The sequence below is a fragment of the Tachyglossus aculeatus genome, chromosome 1, assembly GCF_015852505.1.
Source record: "Tachyglossus aculeatus isolate mTacAcu1 chromosome 1, mTacAcu1.pri, whole genome shotgun sequence".
Taxonomy (NCBI): domain Eukaryota; kingdom Metazoa; phylum Chordata; class Mammalia; order Monotremata; family Tachyglossidae; genus Tachyglossus; species Tachyglossus aculeatus.
The window spans coordinates 93,890,454-93,909,394 of record NC_052066.1 but is presented as its reverse complement, the minus strand read 5'-3'; the positions used below and the strand labels follow the sequence as shown (position 1 = coordinate 93,909,394).

At 44.0% G+C, this 18,941-nt stretch overlaps 1 protein-coding gene across 1 annotated transcript in view; it reads right to left on the bottom strand.

Annotated features, from left to right (window-relative positions):
• Positions 1 to 1,758: 1,758 nt before the first annotated feature.
• The window catches only part of LOC119926093 (arylacetamide deacetylase-like), a 34,873-nt gene continuing 17,690 nt past the window's right edge, over positions 1,759 to 18,941 (bottom strand). The window contains exons 3-5 of the mRNA XM_038744459.1: positions 11,796 to 11,865; positions 5,658 to 5,829; positions 1,759 to 2,878 (exon numbers count right to left, since the gene is read on the bottom strand). Coding sequence (XP_038600387.1) covers positions 2,270 to 2,878; positions 5,658 to 5,829; positions 11,796 to 11,865 — 851 coding nt within the window. The 3' untranslated portion in view covers positions 1,759 to 2,269. The remainder of the gene's footprint in view (positions 2,879 to 5,657; positions 5,830 to 11,795; positions 11,866 to 18,941) is intronic.

Sequence of the window (18,941 nt, the reverse complement as noted above, 5' to 3'; positions counted from 1 at the left end):
CGATTCACTCTGTAGCATGGCTTAATAGAAAGAGCACAGGCTTGGGAGTCAGAGGGCGTGGGTTCTAATCCCTGCTCTGACACTTGTCTGCTGTGTGACAGTGGCAAGCCACTTAAGTCCTCTGTGTCTCAGTTACTTTATCAGTAAATAATAATAATAATGATGGCATTTGTTAAGCGCTTACTATGTGTGAAGCACTGTTCTAAGCACTGAGGGGGGATACAAGGTGATCAGGTTGTCCCACTTGGGGCTCACAGTCTTAATCCCCATTATACAGATGAGGTAACTGAGGCCCAGAGAAGTTAAGTGACTTGCCCAAAGTCACACAGCTGACAGGTGGAGGAGCTGGGTTTGGAACCCATGACCTCTGTCTCCCAAACCTGTGCTGTTTACACTGAGCCACGCTGTAAAGTGGGGATTAAGACTGTGAGCCCCACGTGAGACAATCCGAATACCTTTTAACTACCCCAGTGCTTAAACCAGTGCTAGGCACATAGGAAACGCTTAACAAATACAATAATTATTTTTTATTAGTAGTATTTATTATTTGGCAGTTAGAGCATGGGCCTGGGAGTCAGAAGATCATGGGTTCTAATCCCACTCTCCCACTTGTCTGCTGCATGACCTTGCACAAGTCACGTTACTTTTCTGGGCCTCCGTTATCTCATATGTAAAATGGGCATTATTAAGATGGTGAGCTCCATGTGGAATAGGGACTGTGTCCAACCTGATAAGCTTGAATACGCCCATTTGTTAGAATGGTGCCTGGCACAAATTAAGTGCTTAACAAATACCACAAAAAAGAAATGATCAATGAGCTATTTGGCTTTCAGGAAGGTATGGGATGAGGGACACGTCAACTTCAAAACCCTATAATAATGATAATTTCCATATTTGTTAAATGATAATAATTGCGGTATTTGATAAGTGCTTGATAAGGCACTGTACTAAGTATTGGGGTAAATATATGGTAATTGGGTTGGACACAGCCCCTATCCACATGGGACTCACAATCTTACTCCTCATTTCACAGATGAGGTAACTGAGGCACAGAATAGGGAAATGATTTGCCCAAGGACAATCAGGAGACGTGATAGAGCCAGGATTAGAACCCAGGTCCTTCTGACTCCCAGGACCATGCTCTATTATGTGCCAAGCATTGGACTGAATACTGAAGTAGATACAAGAAAATTATGTTGGATACAGTCTCTGTCACACATAGAGCTCACAGTCTTAGGTGAACTGGTATTGAGTCCCCATTTTCCCAAAGAGGGAACTGAGGCACAGAGGACCTTGGTGACTTGTCCATGGTCACACAGCAGACAAGTGGCAGAGCTGGGATTAGATCCTAGAACCCCAATTCCCCGGCCCATGCTCTTTCCACAGGCCATGCTGTCTTGAGGGACACAGGAACGATCTGAAACAATCTAGGAGAAGCAGTGTGGTATAGTGGATAGAGCTCGGGTCTGGGAGTCAGCAGGTCATGGGTTCTAATCCTGGCTCTGCCACTTGTCTGCTGTGTGACCTTGGGCAAGTCACTCCCTTCTCTGTGACTTAATCCCTTCTCTGTGAATTAATACTGTGAGCCCCACGTGGGACAACCTGACTACCTTGAGTCTACTTCAGTGCTTAGAACAGTGCTTGGCACATAGTGCTCAACAAATACCATAATTATTATCAATTATTAAACACTTCTGTCCAGTTGAGTTTGCCAAACCTCATCTCTCCCCATAGTCAAATTATTAGAGGACACTTGAATCATTGGCTCAAAAAGACATGAGATTTATTAATCCAAGATATTGTGCAGGCAAAATCAATCAATCCATATATCAATCAGTCAGTGGTATTTACTTGAGTGATTACTGTGTGTGGAGCACTATACTAAGTGCTTGGGAGAGTACAATACACCGGAGTTGGAAGATGCCTTTTCTGCCTAAAAGGAGATGACAGTCTGGAAAATGTAAAATGTCACTAATGGAAACTAAGTGAAAATATCAATATGCTCAAAAAAAGATTCGGTTGAATTTTTGGCCCATAATGTCCATAACGAGTCATTGGAGGGAGGGTTAAAGATGATAGAGAAAATGTTAGAGATGCTGGAATGCTTGAAAAGAGGTAAATAATGATAGATAATGCTTCATGGGTAATAGGATGGTATCCAAATTTTAAGAATGAATATCATAAGCTTCCTCCAAGTGTTCTGTTGCCACAGCCAGACGCAGAATCCTGAGATGGCTGGATCATTAGCCTGACCCAATCAGGACTTCTCCTATAAATTCTCCTTCAGCCAAGAGATGTATTCATTTCCTACACGCAGGCCTACATTTAAAGCAGTTGGGAAACTGAGGAAAGACAGAATTCCATGGAATCCATCTTCAACGTGCTCATGAACTACTTGGACCCCTGCTTGTCTGAGTCGTGAGACATACATGAGGCCGTCGTCCCTTAAGACATCATGCTGACAAGTCATGATGTAAGTGAGGGGTAGGCGGCGTAACCTTGTGTCAGCTGTCAACAGCGGGGCTGCTCTCACATCTAGATATCCTGGGTATTTCTTTGCTAAATCAGAAGTTCCTGGAATCGGGTTGGCATAAACATGACCTTTCTTAAACTTCTCTGGAAGCAAAGCACTCCAATTCACAAACTTGAACAAATGACTTGATTCCACGGGTACGTGTCGACTGGATATCATCGCTTCTTCTAGGGCTCTGTCTGTGGTAAAGTATTCACTCCAGAATCTGACCATGAGTGATTTTTGCAAAATAAGCATATGCTTATTTTCCCGGTAGGATGGTAAATCCATATCAAGGGACTGAAGCGCGGGGTAAAGTAAAGACTGTATCTTGATTTTAATCTTGACATCTGGGTCATCTAGCAGCTGTGAAAAAAATGGGCAATTAAATGTTTTGTTCCAATAATCTGAAGAACAGGAACAAATTCAGCTTCTCTGAAGTTCATAAGAATGAGATGATAATAATACTGATAATGATTATTATTTTTATGGTATTCGTTAAGCACTTACTGTGTGCTCAGGTTGTCCCATGTGGGGCTCACGGTCTTAATCCCCATTTTACAGATGAGATCACTGAGGCACAGAGAAGTTATGTGGCTTGCCCAAGGTCACAAAGCAGACAAGTGGCAGAGCTGGGATTAGAACCCATGTCCTCTGACTCCCAAGCTTGTGCTGCAGCGTACAGTATAGTGTATTACTTATAGGTGTCCACACTGCTGAGGTTTTGGCACTGTGAGCATGACATCACTCTCTCCCCCCAAACACAGAATACCTAGCCTGACCCTTCTTTCTCTTTAGAAAAGAATCGAGGAGTCAGGATGGCAATCTCCACCCCTTGGCCCCTCCTAGTTGGGATAGTGTTCTCATGGATGCCATGAAGGCTGGGGTCTTCACGGTCTGGATGGGGCCGGGGTCTTAGGAGGGGAGGCTGGACCAGTCTGAGCTGGGATCCTCGTGACATGAGTTGGAGCTTGAGCTTCCGGCCCACATCATCCCCCTGGCCTGGAATGCCCTCCCTCCCCATATCCGCCAAGCTAGCTCTCTTCCACCCTTCAAGGCCCTACTGAGAGCTCACCTCCTCCAGGAGGCCTTCCCAAACTGAGTCCCCTCCTTCCTCTCCCCCTCCTCCCCCTCTCCATCTGCCCTGCCTTACCTCCTTCCCTTCCCCACAGCACCTGTATATATGTATATATGTTTGTATGTATTTATTACTCTATTTATTTATTTATTTTACTTGTACATATCTATTCTATTTATTTTATTTTGTTAATATGTTTTGTTTTGTTCTCTGTCTCCCCCTTCTAGACTGTGAGCCCACGTTGGGTAGGGGCTGTCTCTATATGTTGCCAACTTGTACTTCTCAAGCACTTAGTACAGTGCTCTGCACACAGTAAGCGCTCAATAAATATGATTGATTGATTGATTGATTGAGTTGGAACACTGGAGCTGCTCTAGTAATAGGAATTAGGTGGTCCTACCTGTGCTGGGCAGCAGCAGCATGGGAGAGAGTTGAGGGTGGAGACTCAAGTTGACTGTGTGGAAGGAGACAGTGGTAAACCGCTTCCATATTTTTACCAAGAAAACTCTATGGATACACTACTAGAGCGATTGCAGATGGAGGTGGGGCGTTCTGGGTGAGCTATGTCCATGACATCACTATGGGTTGGAGACTACTGGGTAGCGTTGACAAGAATCAGGTGAGATCGGGCAGGGGTTGGGCAAGAAGGCAGACAACTTCCTGTTGATGTGATGGGCCCTTAGCCACTGTTTGCAGGTTATATGTCCTCTTCCCCTCATTCTCTCACTTTCCCTTGTCTTCCTCCCTCTTCCATTCCTTCCCTCCTTTCTCCCTTTCCCCTTCAAATCTTCCTCCCCTTAACCCTTCTAAACCCTGCCTCCAATGTATCCCTATCCTCATAATGGAAAGTTGGCACACCTGGTCTTTAATGTCTTCAAAACATTTGGAATTTGTTTCCTGGGCAACATGTTTCTGGAAAATGCAGTTTAGGACTCCCTTTTATGAAAGAAGATAGCAAATCTGAGCCATTCTTGCAGAAGTATGTATCCCTTCCAAACTCTACAAGTTGTTTAAAATTTGGTAATCTGGTGACATTACAAAAAATTTTGGAGTCTCCCATTCTGGCCAAAGTGTATACTGAGTCTCATCTTATGCTGTGAAATCATCTCCAACCCATAGTGATGCCAAGGGCACATCTCTTCCAGAATGACCCCTCTCATTCTACCATCATTCAGGTAGTGTATCCGTAGAGTTTTCTTTGCTAAAATACAGAAGTGGTTTAGCATTGCCTCCTTCTGTGCAGAAAACATGAGTCTCCACTCTTGAATCTCTCCTATACCACTGCTGCTCAGCACAGGTGAGTTTGTAATAGATTACCTTCCACTCCCTAGCCACTGCCCAAGCTAGGAATGGAATGGATGTGCCTCTGCTTTACTCTTACTTCCACAGTCGAGAATGGAAACTCTCCAGGTGCTACCCTGAGAGGGTAAGCTGAGTCCAGATAGTCATTTAATCAATCCAAACCTCTGGTCTGTTAGCCTGACCAACAAAGATTCCTGCGAGTTAAGAGGATAGCTACCTAAAGAACTGATTGATGGTGTTGTTTCATTCACAGGTAGGCCCCAGTGGATCCTAAGCAATAAAAATTATGTTACTCTAAACCTGACATAAGGACAGAAGAGATTTCTTTCTTAAAATACTGGACATGTCAAGAACTCTGATAGGTTCTTAGAGAAGCAGTGTGCTCAGTGGAAAGAGCATGGGCTATGGAGTCAATGGTCATGGGTTCAAATCCCAGCTCTGCCAATTGTCAGCTGTGTGACTTTGGGCAAGTCACTTAACTTCTCTGTGCCGCAGTTACTTCATCCATAAAATGGGGATTGACTGTGAGCCTCTGTGGGACAACCTGATTGCCTTGTAACCTCCCCAGTGCTTAGAACAGTGCTTTGCACATAGTAAGTGCTTAATAAATGCCATTATTATTATTATTATGTTATATGATATTCCTTATGATGCTACTGAAGTCTTCATGTTTTTCTTTTCCAGATACATGAAATGCATTGATATAGAACAGGCTAGAACAAAAAAAAAACAAACCAAAAAACATGTAAACAAGAAGTATCTTACTTGCTGGTTCACAGCAGCAGCTAAATTCCCTCCAGCACTGTCTCCGGAAATGCAAATCCGGCTCGGATCCACTCCGTACTTTTCAAGAATTTGACGTTGTAAAAACCACCTCACAGCCGTATAAACATCTTCAAACTGAACTGGAAAATGGTATTTAGGTGCTAACCTATAACTATGGGGACAAAAACAAATTTCATATTTAGTGTTCATTCATTTACTGGCATTTTTTTCTCAATAATAGTAATAATATTTATTATTAACTATGTTTACTGCATGTCAAGAACTATTGTAACTGGTAATCAATCTCCACTTTACAGATTAGGAATCTGAGACACAAAGAAGTTAATTCACTTGCCCAAGATCACACAGAAAGTAACTGACAGAGCCAAAATTAGAACCCAGGTCCTCTCACTCCCAGGCCTGTGTTCTTTCTATGCTGTTCTCACATTAAGATAGTTTTGAGATACTATTAAGATACCATTGAAGATACAATAAATGCAGGTGCTCTGTGTTGAAGTGCTGAAATGTACCATTCGAAAAGGTTGGTGAAATATTGTAAAACCTATTTTTTGACCCTCTTGATTTGTTTATATTTCAACTGACCAGGAAAGGAATAAGAAGAAAGCAGACTAATTTTCATTCATTCTTTAACTTCTTCATCCCTTCATTCTTTCATTCATTCATCACTACATAGTAATAGGTTTTTGTAATTGAAGTTCATCAAATTTTTGCTGATTGGTGCATCATTTTGCTCAAGACATGATTCCACATTTTTGTTACTGTATTTTATCTGGGGAGAGCTGAACACCAGGAAGTGATGATTTTTTCCTATTTCCCCTTTAACGTTGTTGACATAAAATTCAAGCCCTACTGGGAGGTGTCTCAAGGTAACCTGCTTAAGGCTGAATCCCCAATATTGATCAATTAAGTTCCCTGGACCCAGCCACTAACCAGGAGGAGAAAATTAGAACACAGTCAACCCCTCCTTAACCCACATTTTCATTTCATTTCATACCAAGATCAGGCTCAATCATGGCCAGAATTCTCCTCTGGCCCCTGGTACAGCATGGCCCAGTATTCATTTATTTATTCACTCAATTGTATTTATTAAGCATCTCCAGAGCACCATACTAAGTGCTTGGGAAAGAACAATACAACAATAAACAGTGACAATCCCTAAACACAATAAGCTTATATTCTAAAGAGGGGGAGACAGGTATCAATTACAAATAAATATAATGACAGGTAAGTACATAGGTGCTGTGGGGCTGGAAGGGTGGGGGAGAGCAAAGGAAGACAAGGTGACAAGGAGTGGGAGATGAGGAAAATTGGGAATTAGTCTGGCAAAGCCTCTTGGAGGAGATGCATCTTCAATAAGGTTTCGAAGCGGGGAGAATAATTGTCTGTCGGATTTTAGGAGGGAGGGTGTTCTAGGCCAGAGGCAAGACATTAGCCAAAGGTTGGTGGTGAGACAGGTAAGATAGAAGCACAGTGAGAAGGTTAGCACCTGAGAAGTGAAGTATGTGGCCTGGGCTGTAGAAGGAGAGAAGTGAGGTGACGTAGGAAGGGGCGAGGTGATAGAATGCTTTAAAGCCAATGGTGAGGAGTCTTTGTTTGATATGGACATGGATAGGCAACCACTGGATATTTTTGAGGAGGGGGGTGACATGTCCTGAACATTTTTGTAGAAAGATGATCCGGGCAACCTAGTGAAATGTGGACTGGAGTGGGGAGAGGTGAGAGATTAGGCAGTCAGAAAGGAGCCTGATGCAGTAATCTAGGTGGGATAGGATGAGTGAGTGAAGGAGCATGGGCCTAAGGATCAGAAGAACTGGGTTCTAGTCCTCACTCGGCCACTTGCCTGTTACAGGGACTGTATCCAATCTTTTTGGCTTGTAGTAGTTAAAGGGCTTACATATAGTAAATGCTTAATAAATAGCATCATTGTTTAGATTTCTCCATCAGTATTTTACTCTCCCTAACCTTTCAGATGCTTTATTTCTTTGAGATGGGTTAGAAGAAGTATTCATTAGCAAATCCATTGGTACACCTACACTAACCAAAGTGGAGCCACAAAGTTACCTGTTAGCGGCAATTCTCTGTTGGCCTCCAGCTGCTCAGGAAAACCTGAACTTGTGCTAGAGAATACAGAGAAATTGTCATCTCTTAAAATTCCCACCTGAAATTTTGTCTGACCCTTGTGGATGCCTTTTCCCAAACAACTTGGCTTAGTGAGAAGAACACAAACTGTGGAGTCAGAGGACATGGTTTCTAATCCAGATTCTGCTACTCACCTGCTATGTGACCTTAGGCAAGTCACTTAACTTCTCTACGTCTCAGTTTCCTCATCTGTGAAATGGAGATTAAATATTGGTTCTACCTATACTGGGAGCCCCATGTGGGACAGGGTCTGTATCTTGTACAATGATAGTAATAATAATGATGGTATTTGTTAAGTGCTAAGTGCTGAGATAGATACAAGTTCATCAGGTTGTCCCATGGGGGGCTCACAGTTTTCATCCCCATTTTACAGATGAGGTAACTGAGGCACAGAGAAGTTAGGTGACTTGCCCAGGGTCAAGTCACACAGCTGACAAATGGCAGAGTCAGGATTAGAACCCGTGGCTCTAATTTCCATTGGTCAGTCAATCAATGATAGTGACTGTGTGCATAGCAATGTATTAGGTGCTTGGGAGAGTACAATATTACAGAGTTAGTAGACACATTCCCTGCCCACCAGGAGCTTACAGTCTAGAGGGAGAGACAGACATTAAATTAAATTTTAGCTATGAACATAAATTCTGTGGGGCTGAGGGTGGGGTGGATAAGGAAGGCTTAAAGGGTATTCAAGGGCATAGAGAAATGTGTTTTTAATAAGGCTTTGAAGGTGGAGAGAGTGATGGTCTGTTGGATATGAAGGGGGAGGGATTTCTAGGTTAGAGGGAGGATGTGGGCTAGAGGTTGGTGGTGAGATTGATCAGATTGAGGTACACTGAGTTGGTTGGCATTAGTAAAGCAAAGTGTTCAGGCTGAGTTGTAGTAGGAAATCAGTGAGGTAAGGTAGGAGGAGGTGAACCAATGGAGTGATTTCAAGTCCAGGGAAAGGAGTTTTTGCATGAGGCGGAGTTGGCTTGGCCACAACTGGAGGATCTTGAGGAGAGGGGAGACATGGACTGTGCACTTGTTCAGATAAACTATCAAGGCAACAGAGTTAAGTATGGACTGGAGTATGGAGAGAAAGCAGTCAGGGATGTCAGCGAGGACACTGATGCAGTAGTCAAGGTGGGCTTAGCTAAGTGTTTGAATCAGCATAGTAGCAGTTTTGATGGAGAGGAAAAGGTGAATTTTAGGGACTCATTCAATCGTATTTATTGAGAGCTTACTGTGTGCAAAGCACTGTACTGACACATTCCTGCCCATTTTGTGAAGGATGCAGTGTGTAAGTGTGTTGGGGATTCTTTCTCAACAATAATCACACTGTCAACAGTGTCATCTTCAAATCAAAGGACAACTCCATATGTATCGACTGAGACTATCCATAGAATTAAGAAGGTTTGGAATACATTCATGGATGAGTTGTCCAGAGTGGGTCACTTGAGGGAACGTTGGAGATGTTCGATGATCCATCCCTAGGCATGAAGATGCATGTCATAGTAGACCCTTGTCTCACCGATTTTCTAAACCAACTTTGGTGCCACTGCTAGAGATCTAAGGCACTCAAACAATCTTATTAGTAATAATACTAATGTTGGTATTTGTGAAGCACTTACTATGTGCCAAGCACTGTTCTAAGCTCTGTGGGGGATACAAGTCACCTAGTCAGCTCTCTTCGTTCTACCTTACCTGTCATTTCCTATTATAACCCAATCCTCCCAAATCACTCCTTTCATTCATTCAATAGTATTTATGGAGTGCAGAGCACTGTACTAAGCACTTGGAAAGTACAACACAGCAATAGAGACAATCCCTGCCCTCAACTCCTCTAATTCCAATTTACTCTCAGTACCTCAATCTCATCTAACTCCCTGTTTACACCTGGTGCGTATCCCACCACTGGCCTGGAACTCCCTCCCCCTTCATATCTGACAGACCCCACACTCTCCCCGTTTTTAGAGACCTACTAAAATCACATCTTCTCCAAAAGGCCTTCCCTGACAAAGCTCTCATTTCCTCTATCTGTTCTCTCCTCTGTATCACCTATTCATTTGGCATGTACCCTTTTTTTTTGTCTTATGCTGTTGAGCCATGTCCAACCCATAGCGACACCAATGGACATATCAATCAATCAATCAATCAATCAATCAATTGTATCTATTGAGCACTTACTGTGTGCAGAGCACTGTACTAAGCACTTGGGAAGTACAAGTTGGCAACATACAGAGACAGTCCCTACCCAACAGTGGGCTCACAGTCTAGAAGGGGGAGACAGAGAACAAAACAAAACATATTAACAAAATAAAATAAATAGAATAGATATGTACAAATAAAATAAATAAATAAATAAATAAATAGAGTAATAAATACGTACAAACATATATACATATATACAGGTGCTGTGGGGAAGGGAGGGAGGTAGGGCGGGGGGGAATGGAGAAGGGGAGGACGGGGAGAGGAAGGAGAGGGCTCAGTCTGGAAAGGCCTCCTGGAGGAGGTGAGCTCTCAGTAGGGCCTTGAAGGGAGGAAGAGAGCTAGCTTGGCGGATATGGGGAGGGAGGGCATTCCAGGCCTGGGGGATGACGTGGGCCGGGGGTCGACGGCAGGACAGGCGAGAACAAGGCACGGTGAGGAGATTAGCGGCAGAGGAGCGGACGGTGCAGGCTGGGCTGTAGAAGGAGAGAAGGGAGGTGAGGTAGGAGGGGGCGAGGTGATGGAGACCCTTGAAGCCGAGGGGAGGAGTTTCTGCCTGATGCGTAGGTTGATTGGTAGCCACTGGAGATTTTTGAGGAGGGGAGTAACATGCCCAGAGCATTTCTGGACAAAGACAATCCGGGCAGCAGCATGAAGTATGGATTGGAGTGGGGAGAGACAAGAGGATGGGAGATCGGAGAGGAGGCTGATGCAGTAGTCCAGACGGGATAGAATGAGAGCTTGAACGAGCAGGGTAGCGGTTTGGATGGAGAGGAAAGGGCAGATCTTGGCAATGTTGCGGAGCTGAGACCAGCAGGTTTTGGTGACGGATTGGATGTGAGGGGTGAACGAGAGAGCGGAGTCGAGGATGACACCAGGTTTGCAGGCTTGTGAGACGGGAAGGATGGTAGTGCCATCAACAGTGATGGGACAGTCAGGGAGAGGGCAGGGTTTGGGAGGGAAGACAGGGAGTTCAGTCTTGGACATGTTGAGTTTTAGGTGGCGGGCAGACATCCAGATGGAGATGTCCTGAAGGCAGGAGGAGATGTGAGCCTGGAGGGAGGGGGAGAGAGCAGGGGCAGAGATGTAGATTTGGGTGTCATCAGCGTAGAGATGATAGTTGAAGCCGTGGGAGCGAATGAGGTCACCAAGGGAGTGAGTGTACATCGAGAACAGAAGGGGACCAAGAACTGAACCTCGAGGAGCCCCTACAGTAAGGATATGGGAGGGGGAGGAGGAGCCTGCAAAAGAGACTGAGAATGAATGACTGGAGAGATAAGAGGAGAACCAGGAGAGGACGGAGTCTGTGAAGCCAAGGTTGGATAGCATATTGAGGAGAAGGGGGTGGTCCACGGTGTCGAAGGCAGCCGACAGGTCGAGGAGGTTTAGGATAGAGTATGAGCCATTGGATTTGGCAAGCAGGAGGTCATTGGTGCCCTTTGAGAGGGCAGTTTCCGTGGAATGAAGGGGACAGAAGCCAGACTGGAGGGGGTCGAGGAGTATAAGAGAGCTGGTGGACACATTCCTTTCCCACATTGGGTTTACAGTCTAGAGGAGATGCCAGTGTTCTCTCTCTGTCTCTCTGTCTCTTTGTCTCCCTCTCTCCCTCTTTCTCCCCACTTGGGGGCAGGGAGCAGTTTGTGTTTGTGTTGCTCCCTTCCAGGTGCTCTCTTCAGTGACCAGTGAGTCCATTCAGTCATGACCCCTGCCGCTGGCTGAGGGCCTGCCTTGGTGTCCCATTCTCAGTAGCCCTACACACCCAGTCTCATCTCTAAACCAAACATTCCTTACTTGGTTGAAACAACGACAGCATCGAGTCGGTTCGCTGTCCACCTTGAGAACAAATCATAGTCGTTCATGGCTGAAATGAGAGAAGGAAAATTAGAACTATTTGTGCAGTTGAAAACACCGGGGGCGGGGCGGCGGGGGGTCTCATCAGAAACCCCACCTGTGACTATCTTCTTATAACCCTCCTCTCCTTGTGAGGATTCAGCTGCTGCCTGCCCAGCTAATGTGTATTTGGATCCATTCCTAAGTGGCCATATTTGAATAGAAAATGAGCCTTCACAAAGGAAGCTAATTCCCAGAGGCTTCTGGCCTCTCCCTGGGCAGAAAAAAACTAACATTTCAGTGGGGCCAGCTTGTCTCTTTTTTTTTAATGGCATTTGTTAAGCATTTACAATGTGCCAAGCATTGTGCTAAGCTCTGGTGTAATACAAGCTGATGAGGATATACACAATCCATACCCCACATGGGTTTCTTAGTCTCTATCCCCATTTGATAGATGAGGTAACTGAGGCTCAGAGAAATGAAATGACTAGCCCAAGATCACATAGGAGAAAAATGGTGGAGTCGAGATTAGAAACCAGGTCTTTCTGACTCCCAGGTTCATGCTCTATCCACTAGGTCACACTGCTTCTCATTATTGCCACCAGGATAATAAGTGGTACTGAGCTAACAGAGAAGCACCATGTTGTAGTGGGTAGAGCATGGGTTCTAAGCTTCTCATTCATTTATTCAGTTGTATTTATTGAGTGCTTTCTGAGTGCAGAGCACTGTACTAATCTCTTGAAAAGTACAATTTGGCACAATATAGAGACAATCCCTACCCAACGGGCTCCCGACCACTTGTCTGCTGTGTGACCTTGGGCAAATCACTTCATTCATTCATTCATTCAATCATATTTATTGAGAGTTTACTGTGTACAAAACACTGTACTAAGCACTTGGGAGAGTACAATAATAACAACAAACAGACACATCCCTGCCCACAATAATTCAGTCTACAATTCCTCACTCCTCAAACACCTCTTGGGGATGCCCATCCGCCTCCACATCAAACAGAAACTTTTTACCATAGCTTTTAGTGCACTCAATCAGCTCTCCCCCTCCTACTTAACCTCACTGATCTCCTAACTCAGATGCTCCTTTATCAACTAGTCACTAAACCTAGATTGCTCTATCTTGTCACTGACCCCTTGCCCATGACTGCCCACTGACTTGGAACTCCCTCCCATTTCATATCTGACACACCATCCCTCTCCCCATTTTTAGAGCCCTACAAAAATCATGTCTCCTCCAAGAGGCCTTCCCTGACTAAGCCCTCAATTAGCTGTCCCTCTGGGTCACCTCTGCCCTTAGGTATGTCTGCCATGAGAACTTTGATAGTCACTTCTCCATTCAATAAATCAGCCAATCAGTGGTATTTATTGAGCATTTGTTATATACAGAGTACTGTACTTAGAACCTGGGAAACTATAATACAATAGAAGGCACTATCCCTGCCCACAAGGAGCTTACAGCCTAGAGAGGGAGATAGACATTAATCAATAAATCATATTGATTAAGTTTTTACTGTGCACAGAGCACTGTGCCCTAGAATTTTGTATATCTGTAAATTATTCATTTATATTAATGTCTGTCTCTCCCTCTAGACTATAAGCTCATTGGGAGCAGAGAACATGTTCACAAACTCTGTTATAGTGTACTCTCCCAAGCACTTAGTACAGTGCTCTGCACATAGTCACCCCGACTATGATGCTCTGCCAGAGAAATAGCATGGCTTAGTGGAAAGAGCATGGGTTTGGGAGTCAGAGGTCATGGGTTCCAATTCCGGCTCTGCCACTTGTCAGCTGTGTGACTTTGGGCGAGTCACAACTTCTCTGGGCCTCAGTTACCTCATCTGTAAAATGGGAATTAAGACTGTGAGCCCCACGTGGAACAACCTGATTACCTTGTCTCTACCCCAGTGCTTAGAACAGTGCTCAGCACATAGTAAGTGCTTAACGAATACTATCATTATGGTATTTTATTCAGAGCTCAATAAATACCATTGATTGATTGACAGTTTGTAATCAGACAGACCCTAGATTAATAAGACTGAAAGAGTTTTGTCACTTATCTTGTACTATTCTTCCTTTTGCCCTCGCCATTTTGTTCAAATTAGAAGTGGGAGGGAGTAAATGTTGGAGATCTGAAACCCATTCAAACTCACTCTAGCCTGACTTGATCACGGCTGACTGCCAAACCGCCTTTCATTGGGCTGAACCTTGTGCAATATCAAATGCCAGGCAACTTTTCTCTAATCACTAATAGGGAAAAAAAAAAAGTATTTGCAACCAGGTGTGCGATGTGACAATATCTAGAGATAGGAACACGTAGGTAAAACTGACATGGATAAAAACCACTCAGGCATACAAACTACATTTATCTTTACATTAGCACTTAAATTTCCCATAGGAACTGTTGCAATGTAATCAGCCGGAACTTCAGGTGTGGAAATACAGCAACCATCTTTTTGGTTGAAGGCTTAGCTCCCATACATGGCCCCCAGCAGTTATGGACATCCCACCCCTTAGAAGAGATAGTGGAACATGGGTATGTTGCAATGCTTGACCTCGAAGCTGCTGTGGGTTTTTCTTTGATCTCTTTCAGTTAGTTTATTGTCCTTGTTTATTCATGCTTTAAAACATCTCAGTCAGGCAAGAAGGAGCTTGTGACTCATGATAAAGTTAAGAGCCTGCATTATCAGGGCTTATCACAAAAGGACAGTTGGAGGCTTTTGTTTGGGCTCAACTCCATTGCCATGTTTCCAATACTGTTGTGTTCTGGGGCTCTGGGGTAGAATCACTCAATCGTTCGAAAAGCTCCAGAACTCAATGAGTCCTTCCCTCTATAAACATCCCCCAAGTCGAAGTACGACCCCTTCCCCTAACTATTAGCAAGTTATCCTTGTCTTATGCCATAGAGTCGTCTCCAACCCATGGACGTACCTCTCCCAGAACACCCCACCTCCATTTGCAATCATTCTGGTAGTGGATCTATAGAGTTATCTTGGTAAAAATACATAAGCGTTATACCATTGCCTCCTTCCATGCAGTAAACTTGAGTCTCTGCCCTAGACTCTTTCCCGTGCTGCTGCTGCTCAGAACAGATGAGTTAGTAGCAGATTGCCTTCCACTCACTCGCCACTGGCCAAGCTAGAGATGGAACGGGTACGCCTCTGCTTCACTCTTCTTCCCACAGTTGAGACTGGTAGAGTACTGGAAACCCTCCAGTTGTATATATCCTATTTGCACTAAATTTAGGGCCAGTGTTGTGTGAAACTCCACCTCCCTTAAGTCAAACAATGCTATTTATTGAGCGCTTACTATGTGCAGAGCACTGTACTAAGGACTTGGGAGAGTACAATGCTTCATAGTTGGTAGGCACATTCCCTGCCCAAAATAAGCTCTTGCAGCTTACAAAGTTCAGAGTGGCCTAGGGGATAAAATATGGGTCTGGGAGTCACAAGGACCTGTGTTCTAATTCTGGCTCCACCACTTGTTTTCTCTGTGACCTTGAACAATCACTTCACTTCTCTGTGCCTCAGTTACCTCATCTGTAAAATGGGGATTAAGACTGTGCGCCCCATGTGGGACAGGGACTCTGTCCTACCCAATTTGCTTGTACAGTGCCTGGCACATAGTAAGCACTTAACAAATACCACAGTTGTTATTATCACTATCATTATTATCATTATCATTTAGATGGTACCAATGCAGAGGGCGCAGATTTTGGATGGAATTTAGAGGGACAAGTCACACTTAAGTCTGGGGAGAATCGACTTGTAATTGTCTTGCTCTAGCCTGCAACTTGCTCATCTGCATTTCAAATATGAAAAGGTTTCTGGGATAATAATTATCCTTGTTCGACTCCATCTAGCAGGACCAAAGGATACCTATACATGTTCCTCTCTGTGTTGTAAACCAGTAGTAAATGCCACAAGACTCTTACACACTAGCAAAGCAGCATGGCCTAGTGGAAAGCACATGCTCCTGGTGGGTAAGAGAACCTGGGTTCTAATGCCAGCTCCACCATTTGTCTGCTGTGTGACCCTGGGCAAGTCACTTAAATTCTCTCTGTATTAAAATTAAATTAAATTCTCAAATTAAGTTCTTAATTTAAGTATTTAAATTCTTAAATTCTCACCTCATCTGTGACATGGGGATTAAGACTGTGAGTTTCATGTGGAACAGAGACTGTGTCCAACCTGGTTATCATTTATCTATCCTGCTCTTAGAACAGTGCCTGGCACTTAGTAAGGACTTAACAAATAAGGAAAAAGGAAATTGGGCAACTGCTTGCAAGCTTATTATCACCAACTCAGATAGCACATTTCTTAAATTCACCTTATGATAACTAATCACCTTTCTGACTGTAGCCATCAAAACCCTTAGTATGCCCTGATGCCTAGCACCTGGTGCTTATCTGAGCTTCCCAAGTACCTAATACAGTGCACTGCATCAAGTTGGTGCTCAATAATAATAATGTTGGTATTTGTTAAGCGGTTACTATGTGCCAAGAACTCTTCTAAGCACTGGGTGGGCGGGGGGAATACAAGGTAATCAAGGTTGTCCCATGTGCGGCTCACAGTTTTAATCCCCATTTTACAGATGAGGGAACTCAGGCCCAGAGAAGTTAAGTGACTTGCCCAAAATCACACAGCTGACAAGTAATGGAGATGGAATTAGAACCCATGACGTCTGACTGTCAAGCCTGAGCTCTTTCCACTGAGCCACGCTGCTTCTCTGCTAGAAGCAGCTAAATATTATTAGTATTTATACTATTTATAAACTAAATATCTACTATTTATACTAATACTACTTGTATTAGCTCCTAGAAGTAGCTAAATACTATTACAACTACCACTACTAACTAGAAACTTAAGACAATTTGATGTTCAGCCCATATGAAAATATTGTCTACTTCAGTGCTATTCATTCATTCATTCATTCAATCATATTTATTGAGTGCTTACTGTGTGCAGAGCACTGTATTAAGCGCTTGGGAAGTATAAGTTGGCAACATATAGAGACAGTCCCTACCCAACAGCGGGCTCACAGTCTAGAAGTCCAGTGCTAATCGGGAAACCTCTACTTCTCTTGTCCACCTCAGCAATTTTTGGGTGTGCTCCTGGCTTCCTTCTGAGTCCCTTTAAGTAGTCACTGCACGAGAGGCGCAACGTCAAAACAGTGATATCTTTGAATCATTTTCCATGTAGATAAGCCTCCCTTCACTAACAGCTCGTGGGTTACAAATGATGATGCAGAATGTCGGGATGTTAGTTCTGCCCTCATTAAATAAGAAATTTCAAACTACTCTAGCAAGTTATGGCTCCTTTGCAGCATTTAATTAACTATCACAAATGACTTACTATGAAACTCCAATTTGTTTTGACTCTTTCTATGAGGTGAAGAGTGAGGCAGAATGGAAGCATCATGGATTGGTGGATAGAGCATGGGCCTGGGAGCCAGAAGGACCAAATAATAATATCAGTGGTATTTGTTAAGTGCTCTGTCAGGCACTAAACTAAGCACTGGGATCAATACAAGCAAGTCAGGTTAGACACAGTCCCTGGCCCATACAGGGCTCACAGTCTCAATCCCCATTTTACAGATGAGGGAATTGAGGCATGAAAAAGAGAAGTGACTTGCCCAAGGGTGCACAGCAGTCAAGTGGCAGAGCTGGGATTAGAACACAGGTCCTTCTGACTTCCAGGCCCATGCTCTAATTCACTAAGCCATGCTGCTTCTCAAACCCCAGCTCTGCCACTTGTCTGCCACTTACATGCTGTGTGACCCTGGGCAAGTCATTAAACTTCTCTGTGCCTCAGTTACCTCATCTGTAAAGTGGGGATTATGACTGTGAGCCCCATGTGGGACATAGACTGTGTCCAACCTGATTAACTTGTATCTACCCCAAGGTTAATTTAGCGCTTTCCATTTAGGAAAAAGAAACAGTAGCACCATGGAAACTTTCTTCCTGGGTGTGAGCCCGTTGTTGGTTAGGGACCGTCTCTATATGTTGCCAACCTGTACTTCTCAAGTGTACAGTGCTCTGCACACAGTAAGCGCTCAATAAATACGATTGAATGAATGAATGAATCCACTGAGCTAGCACTTCCTCCCCAAAATGAGCCACATGGACCCACACTCTTTTTTATGGTATTTGTTAAGCACTTACTATGTGCCAAACACAGTTCTAAGTTAGGATAGATATAAGTTAATTAGGTTGAACACAGTCCCTGACCCACATGGGGCTCATGGTCTAAGTAAGAGGGAGAAGAGGTATTGAATCCCTAGTTTATAGTTGAGAAAATTGAGACACTCAACAAGCAATTGGCAGAACTGGGATTAGAACCCAGATCCTCTGACCCCGAGGCCTGTGCTCTTTCCACTAGACCATGCTTCTATCCCTGAGATGCACTGCATAATATCATCATCATCATCATCAATCGTATTTATTGAGCGCTTACTATGTGCAGAGCACTGTACTAAGCGCTTGGGAAGTACAAACTGGCAACACATAGAGACAGTCCCTACCCAACAGTAGACTCACAGTCTAAAAGGGGGAGACGGAGAACAAAACCAAACATACTAACAAAATCAAATAAATAGAATAGATATGTACAAATAAAATAAATAAATAAATAAATAGAGTAAAAAAATCTGTACAAACATATATACATATATACAGGGGCTGTGGGGAAGGGAAGGAGGTAAGATGGGGGGGATAGGATTCAGTCATTCATCCTCTCAATCGTATTGTGTACTAAGCGCTGGGGAAGTCCAAGGTGGCAACACCTAGAGACGGTCGGTCCCTACCGACCAGGGGCGTCTCCCCCAGCCCCGGCCCGCGGCGTGGAGGCCACCCCCGGCCCGCGGCAATGATAATGATAATAATAATAGCGCTTGTTAAGCACTTACTATGTATCAAGTACTGTGCTAAGCACTGGGGTGGTAACAAGTAAATTGGGTTGGACACAGTCCCTGTCCCATGTGGGGCTCACAGTCTCAATCCCCATTTTACCGATGAGGTAACTGAGGATCAGAGAAGTGAAGTGACTTGACCAAGGACACACAGCAGACAAGGACAAAGCCGGCATTAGAACCCACG